The 12,639-nt window shown below is 40.7% G+C and overlaps 1 protein-coding gene across 3 annotated transcripts in view; it reads right to left on the bottom strand.

Moving 5' to 3' along the window:
- The window catches only part of PLPPR5 (phospholipid phosphatase related 5), a 135,490-nt gene that overhangs the window by 89,401 nt on the left and 33,450 nt on the right, over window positions 1-12,639 (bottom strand). For all 3 annotated transcript variants that reach the window (XM_019957007.2, XM_019957005.2, XM_019957006.2), the window contains exon 2: window positions 2,298-2,430. In XM_019957007.2, coding sequence (XP_019812566.1) covers window positions 2,298-2,430 — 133 coding nt within the window. The remainder of the gene's footprint in view (window positions 1-2,297; window positions 2,431-12,639) is intronic.

The raw sequence follows: 12,639 nt of genomic DNA, 5'->3' as shown, positions 1-12,639 counted from the left end.
CAAAATAAGTTCTATCATGGGTAAAATGCTATCAAGGAGCATTGCATGATACAAAGAAATCACTAGAGAAAGGAAGAGTCAATCACTATGGCTAACTTTGTTATTATCCTATTTTAAGAAATTACCACAGCCACCCCAATCTTCAGATTCTACCAATATGATCAGCTGAGGCAAGACTCTCCACCAGCAAAAAGATTACAACTCATTAAAGGTTCCAATGATGATTAGCATTTTTTAGCCATTTTTATTTTTAAAAGTATTTTTACTTAAAGTATGTATTTTTTCAATAGACTAAAATATAGTATAAATATAACTTCTATATGCACTGGGAAACCAAAAAAGTCATGTGACTCACTTGATTGTGATATTCACTTTACTGTAGTGGTCTAGAACTGAGCTCAAATATCTTAGGAGGTATGCCTGCATATTCTTTAGAAATATGGGTGCAAATGAATAAAAAAAATTTTACTTAAGTAGGCATAATATAATTTAACAGAATTTAGGAAGGTTCAGTTTCATCAAAAACATTTCAGTTCTGAGTATATTATTGCTTTTTTTGTTATTAAATGATTCTCATGCAAAGATTAAATGAGTCAAGAATACAGTATTGATGCATGTGACAAATATAATTTCTAAGTTTTATGTAAAAGTTATCCTTTCAACAGTATAAATGAGAGCTATGGGGATATATAAGTGGATGGCAATAAAAAGAACACTCTTAGATATGAAGACCTTTCATCTCCAGAGAGCTTTAAAGTCATGATGACATCTGATTAGTCTTTAATGGGCTTTTATATAGATTAGGTGATCTAAGCACAGTGTTCACAAAACTAAGATCATGGCATCTGGTCCCATCACTTCATGGGAAATAGATGGGGAAACAGTGGAAACAGTGTCAGACTTTATTTTTTTGGGGCTCCAAAATCACTGCAGATGGTGATTGCAGCCATGAAATTAAAAGACGCTTACTCCTTGGAAGGAAAGTTATGACCAACCTAGATAGCATATTAAAAAGCAGAGACATTTGCCAACAAAGGTCCGTCTAGTCAAGGCTATGGTTTTTCCAGTGGTCATGTATGGATGTGAGAGTTGGACTGTGCAGAAAGCTGAGCGCCGAAGAACTGATGCTTTTGAACTGTGGTGTTGGAGAAGACTCTTGAGAGTCCCTCGGACTGCAAAGAGATCCAACCAGTCCATTCTGAAGGAGATCAGCCCTGGGATTTCTTTGGAAGGAATGATGCTCAAGCTGAAACTCCAGTACTTTGGCCACCTCATGGGAAGAGTTGACTCATCGGAAAAGACCTTGATGCTGGGAGGGATTGGGGGCAGGAGAAGGGGATGACAGAGAATGAGATGGCTGGATGGCATCACTGACTCAATGGACATGAGTGTGGGTAAACTCCGGGAGTTGGTGATGGACAGGGAGGCCTGGCGTGCTGTGATTCATGGGGTCGCGTAGGGTCGGACACGACTGAGCGACTGAACTGAACTGAACTGAACTGAAACACAGTATCTCCACAGTTGTCATTTTGATCCCATCAATATGAGAAAAACATCGAAGGGTTATAGTATCCTTAATCTTAATACTAATAAGAATTTATCCTAAATGTTGTTTAATATATACAGTTGTATTTTTTATTATTTGATAAAGCCAGGAAAGAATAATCTATATTAAGTTTAATTGTTCAGTTAAAAACTTGCCTTGGCCAAATGTCTATTGGATTGAGATGATTTTCAGTAATTCATATTCATATGTGTTAGTGCTAGAATCTGAGATTTAAAGTATCATTAAATCTTGTCCCTTAATAAAATCACCAATACAATTTTGTTGGTATTACAAAAAAAAAAAAGCAACAATTGAAAAGTAGTTCATGGAGTGATACTTATTATAATTAACAAATACGGCATTTATTTGTCCAGCTATTCTTTTTGTCTTTTGTGACATTCAGTAATCAACCTAGATCATCATTTCTACCTAAGCATTGTTTCTGAAATTTAACAAACACTAAACCATTTCTTTTATTTACATAATTTTTAATTTCTTTCAGAATATTAAATATCCAAGTGTGGTGGGATTTTTTTTCCCTTAAGATAATGTGGAAATGACACCATGAAGTGGAGTTTTGCAGAACAGGAGAGAAAATAATATGAAGTGTTTATTTTAAAACCAAATAGACACATTTCAAAGAAAATATAACCTAATATTTTCAAACAGTTAAAATGCTGGTCATTTTAAAGGTTAGCTTATACATAAACATTATTTCAGAAACAATAAAAACAATTCAGTGAACACATACCAAGAAATCGTACAGTTCTCCTCACCAGTGGATTTATATAGCAACAGTCTCCAGTTAAAATAGTTTTCTCCTGGTTTTCAAAATCCCTTGTGGCCAGTTGTAGGCAAAACACAGCAGTTTCTCCAACTATTATCTTGCAAGGAAATAAAAGATTAAAGAATATTAGAATTTAACCAGCATAAATGCAGAATATTTCTACTTTTAAAAAATGGATAAAAATGAGTTCTTTTGAGTGGTAACAATCTCAATATAAAGCTGAACCATATTTGGTTGACCAAACCTTTTTACTATAATCTCCCCCCCATATATATAAAACCCACATTTCTCTTAATTCAAAAATGTATGAAATTAATAATGGTATGGGACAGGGGGTGGGGTGGGATGGAGGTCCAAAAAGGAGAGGATATATGTATACATATAACTGATTCACTTCATTGTATGACAGAAACTAACACAATATTATAAAGCAACTATACCCCAATTAAAAAACATCACCCAGCAAGGTACTAGAGCAAGTGTCATGTGTCATAATAATATTGATGAGGAAATTAGAGCTTGAGGAGGTTAAACAATTTGCTCCCCATAAGGCCAATCACAAGCCAGACATAAGTTTCTGACTCAGTCGTCGATCTTTTGACTCGATTTAATACCATGAACAACCATACTAGAAATAAGATTATGAGAAAAGAAACCAGAGCCAATAGCACATCTCCTAATTTCATTGTTTAGGTTACTTTTTAGGTCATCTTATCAAGGTTAAATATAAGACTATATAGGGACTCCCTGACACCCACTAGAGAAGTGATTTTGGGGTCTTTGTGAAAAGCAATATCTATGATTACAAGATATTCAAAATTCAAAGTGGGAGGTAGACAAAGAGATCACAGGAGATCAAGTGTTTGACTTAATTTTATCCCAATATGTATCCCAATAGCTGTATGCAACAGATCATGAGGTATCTCTGAATTTTTATCCTTCCTTCTGTCTCCTTTTCTTCTACTATATTTCTTCTTACAAGTATGTGAGAGTTCAAGGTTTAACCAGAAGATGTTGAGCTGAATTAATTTAAAGGAATCTAGTCTTGTCTGTCTGGTGAGGCACAACTGAATTAGGAAAGGCTAGAGTCTAAAGCTTTCCAAATCCTCCTGAAGTTTTTAACTTTGGCAAAGTAGAGAAGGTTTGTGACAAAACAGTTCATTTAGTCTAAAAAGGAACAAGAGGTATTTTTTACAGGTTCGTCAGCTGCCACCAGGGCCCTAGGAAACACTGACAAATAGACAAGCTGAGTGTCTGACATCTTATCTCCTGTTCTGAATCACTTTTTTATGGCCTACCTTCCTCTCAGCTTCTCCTTGAAAGTTACTGAGTTTTCAATTTCAACTTTTTCCAAGTCTGTTTTGCCTAATTCAGTTCAGTTCAGTCTCTCAGTCGTGTCTGACTCTTTGCGACCCCATGAATCACAGCACACCAGGCCTCCCTGTCCATCACCAACTCCCGGAGTTCACTCAAACTCATGTCCATTGAATCGGTGATGCCATCCAGCCATCTCATCCTCTGTCGTCCCTTCTCCTCCTGCCCCCAATCCCTCACAGCATCAGGGTCTTTTCCAATGAGTCAACTCTTCACATGAGGTGCCCAAAGTATTGGAGTTTCAGCTTCAGCATCATTCCTTCCAAAGAACACCCAGGACTGATCTCCTTCAGAATGGACTGGTTGGATCTCCTTGCAGTCCAAGGGACTCTCAAGAGTCTTCTCCAACACCACAGTTCAAAACCATCAATTCTTCAGCGCTCAGCTTTCTTCACAGTCCAACTCTCACATCCATACATGACCAAGGGAAAAACCATAGCCTTGACTAGACGGACCTTTGTTGGCAAAGTAATATCTCTGCTTTTGTCCAGAATGTTTCAAATTCTAACATTCTATCATCCACTCCACATAATCAGCTGACTGGTGCCCTGATTCTGCCCTCTGAGCCTCCTCTTCTCCAGGGCAGGTATCATGGTGTCTCCACTGACAGGTTGGCTCCATCCCACAGTACACTGAACCCTGAGCTCAGTCTGTTAACACACTACAGTCCCTAGACTGTAGCAGACACCCAAGAATTCTGAGTGTATGAATTAATTCATCCTCGCTAGATCAGAGGTCTTCATCTGCCTCTTTTACTTTATTCCTAATAACCAACATTTTCTGCCTTGTTTCTGCAGTGAAGGCTCTACCCTATATCCTAGTTCCTGTAACCAGGTTCTGTGTGCTTAGTTTCTGACTTGCTTACCCATTTCCAGTTACCAGACTAAAAGCTGCCTTGTTCAGGCTACTCTTCCGAGTTTTCCTAATGATAACCTCTTGCTTGTCTGTATCTCTGCACATTGCACTTTTCTGAGTTTTCTGTTTATGTCTTGAGCATACCTGACAAACTGTCAAGGTCAATATTATTTGGCTACCACTAAAAGTGTGTGTGGGTTAGTTTTTCAGTAGTGTCGGACTCTTTGCGACTCTGTTGACTGTATATCCCACCAGGCTCCTTTGTCCATGAGATTTCCCAGGCAAGAATACCAGAGTGGTTGCCATGCCCTTCTCCAGGGGATCTTCCTAAACCAGGGATTGAACCCAGGTCTTCTGCATTGCAGGCAGATTTTTCACCACCTGAACCACTAAAAGAATCCCAATCAAACTGGATTAAGAAAAATAGGGAATTTAATCTAAGGTTGGCAGGTTATCTCAGAACCTAGTGTTGTGTAACGCACAGGATTGGGTCCAGGGTTGGAAATGTCTCAGGAGTCCAGGCAACCATTCTCTCAGTCTCATTCTTATTTTCTAGAGTTATGCTCTCACCTCAATTCTCTGAATGTCTGACTCATTCTTGTCTTTCTGCAATCTGCGTCTCCTGCTTCTTAGTGTATATGAGTGCCCCAGCAGGCTCCAAGAACTCTGTGTTGAACATGTCAGCTCAGTTCAAGGAAAATTCAACTAATTAGATTTACTGAACCCGGAGTAAAAACTTCCGAAAGGTTCAGCTTGAGACAGGTGTCTCTTCTGGTCCAATTAATCAAGGTAAAGAAGGTGTGATATGGTGTATGAAAACTGCCTTGTGGGTATAAAGGTTAGTTTTCAAAGAGTCGCAGTGATGTCTACTTCAAACTCCCATCCATTATACCTTGCTGGACCTCCTCCCTGCTAGCTCTTGCCTAGACTAGCATTTCCATCATGTTCTCTGGATACTGTGTTTTGTTTGCATACCTGGACTTTACCTAACCAAATGCATGTGCCTAGGCCCTAGTGTCTGCTTTTCTTTAGCGGGTATGTCTGCTTTCCATGCTCTAATCCTCCCTCCCTCACTGTGATATCTATGGGACTCCTCAACCAAATCATATTCTTAACTTCCCCCATCTCAACTTCCTAAGTCAAAACTCCCACTGCTACAACTCTCAGATAAATTCAAGTAAAGAAAATAACACAATTCTTATTATGATGAATACCTAGATGCCTAGGAGTTAAGGACATGGCACTGATCTTTAAAGAAGGGTTTATAATCCAGTTGGGTGGACACAAAATGAAACTATGGTGGAATGCTGGACATGCTGAGTTTTGACTGGTGTGGATAATAAGTGCCAGTAGAACATTTAGGAAGCGTCACTGACTCACTGAAGGCATCTATAGTGGCCATGAAATGTGCACCACTGGCATCTCTGCTCTGGGAGGGTTTTGGTCTGATGGTTCCAGTTGTCACTCCTTTGGATTAATTACTGAGTCACAGGTTTCCCAGATGGTTCAGTGGGTAAAAAAATCAGCCTGCAACGCAGAAGGCTTGCAGGAGATGCAGGTTTGATCCCTGGGTCGGGAAGATCCCTGGAGGATGGCCACTGCAGTATTCTTGTCTGGAGAATCTAATGGACAGAGGAGCCTGGCAGAGTATAGTCCATAGAGTTGCAAAGAGTTGGACACAACTGAAGTGACTAAGCATGCATGTGACTGAGCACTGCTTGTGGGCTCTCCTAGAAATGGCTAAGCATGGTGGGGGAATTCAGGTGAGTCTATTCCTCCAAGATGTGACATAAAGACTCCCCACAATTCTGGTCAAAGTTTTCTTGGAACTATGCGGTACTCTGAGATACCTCCTACCCTATCCTTCTTCCTTCCCTCTCTCCTTCACATGAGTCAGACCTTCATCATAATCTGAATGTTCTCCTGCCTTCTCTGGCTTACCACCCTCCAAGTTTTGTCTTTTACAAATGTTTCCCTTGATAAATCTCTTATATATTTAGTCACATTTGGTACCTGCTTCTAGGAGAACCGGTGGCTCAGATGGTAAAGAATATGCCTGCAATGCAGGAGACTCGGGTTCAGTCCCTGGGTCAAGAAAATCCCCTGGAGAAGGAAACAGAAACCCACTCCAGTAGTTTTGCCTGGAGAATTCCATGGACAGAAAAGCCTGGCGGGCTATAGTCGATGGGGTCACAAAGAGTCAGACACAACTGAGAAACTAACACTTTCACTTTTTTCCCCTAGGAGAACCTAAATTAACATGACATGAAAGAAAGATAGGGGGTGATCCTTACTACACTACAAGGAAGAATAATTATTAGACAGATGGAGAGAATTCTGATGCAAGCCCTACAGAGAAGGCAGTATTAGAACAGGAAAGGAGATAGCATTTCTCCCAGTAGCTCTCAACTTGACCTGAACATAGGTTAAGGCGGATTAAGTCTGCCTTGGAGGTAGAGGCTCTGGGCAGTGAATTGCAGACCTAAATTCTAAATTCTATGTTCCTTGATTTTTATTTTGATTCTTTTTCTCTTAGCCTGTCAGAAGCCCACTCTAGAGGACTTCATTTCTCCTAAGGCTTTACCAACCCCTGCTACTAAATATTTCTTTCTCCCTTGGGCTCCAGATGCAAATCTCCACTTATTACAAAGCAAAACCACTTATTACATAGCAAAATCTCTGCATGCTCAGATTGGCATGTTGAAGTGCTCCAAGCCTTCCCATCCGAGACGAAATTCCTGCCTCCCACCCTAAACCTCCTGCCACCTTGGACACACAGGCTGAAATTCTCACCTTTACCTCAACACTAAAACCTTCATTTCCTTCCTTTGCCTCTATCAACTGTTAAATTCTATCAGCTTCCCTGGTGGCTCAGTCCAGTAAAGAATCCCCCTGCAATGGAGGAGACTGCCTGCAATACAGAAGACCCTGGTTTGATCCCTGGGTCGGGAGATCTCCTGAAGGAGGAACGGTAACCCTCTCCATTATTCTTGCCTGGGAAATCCCACGGACAGAGAAGCCCAGTGGGCCACCATCCATGGGGTCACAAGAGTCGAACGTGCTAATGACTAAACCATTCCACCCCCACCACCAGTGCTCTTATATTTTGATTGTATTTCAAATATATACACTTCTATCATTATCCCTATTTAAAAATTCAGTCCCTCATCATTTCTTTCCTGCATTAAAGCATCATCAGAATTCAGCTTCTGTGCTTTCATATTCTCTGCTCAAATTGTGTGCAATCCAGGTCCTCTATTTACAATTTCCAGTGTGTCTTCATAGGCAATGGAATGACAGGAGCTGTTGTAATAGACTATTTACAGATGAACCTAAACCCATCTTTTTCAGCTTCTCTTACAAACCTCCAGACATGCAATGTTATAGTCACAGCTAAACTTTTTCATTCTCAAACATACCAGGCATTCCCATATATTCTGGCTTTTATACTTGGGCAATGGTAGGCAGTTCTGTTCTTAAGACATGATTTACATATTGCCTACTCTACTGCAGCTCTATTCCTGAGACAAGCCATCCCTCCCTCTCTGCATTCCAATAGCACTTTGTACATTTATTATGGTACTTTACACATGCTTTTATAAGTATCAGCAACATCTGTCTCCTCCACTTAATTGAGAGGTTCTCTGAGACAAGGATTGTATAATGTTTTCTTTATACTTTCATATTAAAGCACAGTGACTGGCAATGAATATGAATGGCTGCTAGAATGAATGAAATTTAGCTCAGTCTTCCCTTAGAGATAAGGACACTGATCCAGAGAGAAATAAAGACGTTAATCATGTCTATTCCTGGCACAGCCAAAATTTGAATCCAAGATCAGAGCTATTTTGACCACAGTCTCTATCTAGGACTGTGTAAGCCTTTCCTCTAATTTTTCCAGGTTAAGCCAGATCACCTCCCTGCTCCACTCTGACACTCCTCAAGACTCAAGACACACCCAGGAGTTCCAGTGTATCTCTACAGTTTTAAGGGAAACTTGTTGGGGCACAAAGCACCTTCACAGCTCCTGGGGTCTCCAGGTATAAGAGAACTGAGTATAGAAAGACTTTCCTGATCCTTTTGACGCACATTCCAGTCTTCCAACAAAGACCAAAAGAGCTTCACACCATCCTTTCTAACTCTGCCATTATTATTTTTTTTTTTGAGGTTCTGTTTTCAGAGAAATTTCTTCATATTTCTTTTGATCCTTATATGTAACTGAGGACCTGGTGGTTTGGTCATTTCACCACCATTGGCAAGAGAAGTTCTTAATCGCGAATCACCGCCTGCCATTTTCATTAGATTCCCGAAGAAGCTCTTGGTGAAAGATCCTGATTGGCTGTTTTCTCTCCTGGGAGTGGGAGACAGGAAGCATGACAGGACAAAGACATAGAAGCAAGAGACGGAGATGCGAAAGCTGTGTCACTCCATCCTTTGCCGTTTTCCTTGATAAAATTCCCTTTCTCTGTGAACTTGTAACTGAAAGCTGTTTCCAGAGAGAGCTGAGGGGATGAACAGTGCTAACTGAGCACGGAACCTCCTCCTGTCTGCCACAGGCTGCAGCTGGCTCCAGAGAGTGAGAAAGGAGTGGGACACTGGGAAGGACATCGGAGGCCCTGGTGGGGAAAATCAACTGATTTCCTGAGAGCCAGCAGTTCACAGGGGACATTCCTCCCCCACCTCAGCAAAGATTCTGATTCACTGGGAAATAACAGAAAAAGGAAAAGACTCTAACGGTAGAGGGAGGTGTAGGCTGGCACAGGAAGAACACAGCAGGAAACCCTCAGTTCATTTCTTGCATCTGTTTTCCAGCTCCCCTCATATGGCCTCACTAACCTCATCCCACCACCAGCCCTCCTCTGCCAAGAGAGGCGAAGGCCCTGCTCCCCCAGTTCTACAGGAAACCCTGAAGCAATGTCCGTGGAAGTTCACTCAAGATCTAGGACAATATATCCAGAATGTGGTAAGATGCCCACCAAGGGCTGGGGAGCTGATACTGAAGGACTGTCACTACCTCACAGGGCTGCGTGTGAGCAAGTGCTGTTCCGTGAGTCACAGTCCCCTCCCCACCACAACCGGACAGTCCACCTCCTTGGAGGAAACAGTTGTGCTCCTGAATCTCTCCCACCCTGAAAATGGAAGTCCTAAGTCCACTGAGCAACCAAAAGGGAGGACTATGTTCTAAGTACTATGTCCTAGTACTATGATCCATCATCCTCCAACTGAGCCATCTGTCACACTTTATTGAACTCAGTGTTGACACCGTGAAGCTCCGTGAACCCTATCTTGTTTATCAAGCTGTACCTATACACCCACCCCTACTTCCTAAATGACCCATTCATGTCTCCATCTCATCTTTGACGATAGATCTGGTATCCAGTTCTGTTTTTATCTTCTACCCTGTTCCCCAGCTGGCTGATGAATAGCAAGCTACAAAAATGCAGCTGTGAATCATAAATCACTAAGTATAAATATCTCTATTATGAGCACATGCTGCCCTCATACCTCAACTCCCAAAGGCTGACCCTCTGGGAGACATATTTCTTAATGACAAACTGAACCAAGTTTTTTCTTATGACATCATAGTCAAACTCCAAACAGCTTCATATTTTCATTTTTTAAAAATCCAATGAGAAATTCCTCTCCCTTTCAACTGGCCACTCAAACATACCCAGGCTTCATCAGCTTGAGATTAGTACAAGAAAAAATTTCAGATGTACTGCACCAGCAGAAATCATGCAATCAGTGTCACGGTACTTGGCATGAGTCTCACACACTTCAGATATATGTCAAATAATACCTGAAAAGCAACTTGAATTTATAAAAGTCTAGTAATGGCACACAGTTAAATTTTAAAATGTAGGAGGGTATATGTTCCTATCAAACACATCATGCATTCTTGGTTATTATAAAGACACATATATAGAGAGTGAGCTCATTTCCCATCTAGCCAAGGAGAGTTCTAGGCTAAACTAGGAGGTAAAAAGCTACTTTGATACTATCTTATTAACTTTGTATCTTGATATAGAGAAACAGGTTTCTCCCATGTATATATGGATTTCATACTTGCTAAGTAAGACAGTTGCTAACTTCTTGGAACAGTTTCCCAGTAAAACTGAGGTTCAGAGAGAGGAGAATAAATTGAACTAAAAAAATAATACTTGGCTTCCCTGGTGGCTCAGATGGTAAAGAATCTGCCTGCAGTGCGGGAGACCTGGGTTCGATCTTCCTGGGTCAGGAAGATCCCCTGGAGAAGGGAATGTCTACCCACCCCAGTATTCTCGCTGGGAGAATCCCATATCTCATAGACAGAGATGCCTGGTGGGTTATGGTCCATGGGGTCGTCAGACATGACTAAGTGACTAACACTTTCCCTTTCCCAAAGAGGTAATAGCTGTACGATCCCTCCTAGCATTTAAGACACTGTGGCTATGTCTTGCTATAACCTATATATATGTCAGAATTTGACCACCAAAAACTTGTGTTCTTGATTTCATAGCGTAAAGTTGCTACTTAGCCTGGACCAACATTCCCTGCACGCCTGCCTCTAGGTGACTTATATCAAGGGATGAGTGACTTATGACAGTTTCAGACCTAAAAGGCAACAAATCAGGTGTCCTTCTCCATGTTCTCTGCCTCTATCTGCTGACTAGAAGCAAAGAGATTCCTGGGTCCAGCAGGTGTTGGTGCCACAAAGTGGAAGGAGGCTGGGTCCCCGGAGGTAGCAGGCCTGCACTGGACTACTACGTGAGTGGATGATAAACTCTAGCATATGAAGACACTGAAATGTGGGGCTAGTCACTGAAATGTGATAGCGGCTAGAGCTTGCTAATTTACCTCTTTTTCATAAAAAAGGGTTAAGTCTCAGGCTCAGAGTGTTCTGCAGAAAATAACAGTCTAGAATTAAAAAAAAAAATTGATTTTTCACTGTATTTATTTTATAGTTACCTTCTATATCAAGTGATGCTGGTATTCCATTTATAGTAATACATTTTCTTTTATAATAATGTTGGTGAAGTAGATTGGTTTGAAGAAATAATTGATAGTTGAGGTGATATGCTGCCATGATAGAAATCATGAAGGTGAGACCCTGAGAGGCAAATCTGGGAAACTTTTAATAATAGCTAACATAAACCTCTGACAAAGCAAAGGAAACAACAAGATGAAAATGCAGCCTATGGAATGGGAAAACATACATACAAATCATGTATCCAATAGACCTGGGTTCAATCCCTGGGTTGGGAAGATCCCCTGGAGAAGGGAAAGGCTACCCACTCCAGTATTCTGGCCTGGAGAACTCCATGGACTGTACAGTTCATGGGGTTGCAAAGAGTCAGACACGATTGAGTGACTTTCACTAATACTAATTCAAAACATATAAGAACTCACACATCTCAAAAGCAACAACAACAACAAAAACCAACCCAATTAAAAGTGTACAAAGGAACTATTTAGTTCCTTCCTATTCAGGCAGTTTTCAAAAAAAGATATACAAAAGACCAACAGGTACATGAAAAGGTGCCCAACATCACTAAGCAACAGGGAATGCGAAGCAAAACCATAGTGAGATATCACCTCACACTTGTCAGAAAGGCTATCATCAAGAAACATAAGAGATGACAAGTGTTGGCAAGGTATGGAGAAAAGGCAACCCTTGTGCATTGCTGGTCTGTTGATCAGAATGCAAGCTGGTACAACTACTACAGAAAACCGTACAGAGGCTTCTCAAAAAATTAAAAATAGAACTACCATGTCATCCAGCAATCCCACATCCGAGGGGTATTTATCTAAAGGAACTGAAATCAGAATACTGAAGAGACATCTGCACTCTTATATTCATTGTAACATTTTTCAAAGTATCTAAGATGTGGAAGCAACCTAAGTGTTCATTTACAGATGAATGGATAATAAAGATGTTTCATGTATATGCAGTGGGATACTATTCACCACAAGAAAGAAGGCAATCCCACAGTTTGTGACAATGTGAATGAACCTTAAGGGCATTATGCTAAGTGAAATAAATCAGATAGCGAAAGATAAATATTGCATGGGATCACTTACACATGGAATCTAAAAA

This window comes from Bos indicus, chromosome 3 (assembly GCF_029378745.1).
Source record: "Bos indicus isolate NIAB-ARS_2022 breed Sahiwal x Tharparkar chromosome 3, NIAB-ARS_B.indTharparkar_mat_pri_1.0, whole genome shotgun sequence".
NCBI classification, from domain to species: Eukaryota; Metazoa; Chordata; class Mammalia; order Artiodactyla; family Bovidae; genus Bos; species Bos indicus.
This window is presented reverse-complemented; position numbering and strand designations above follow the sequence as displayed.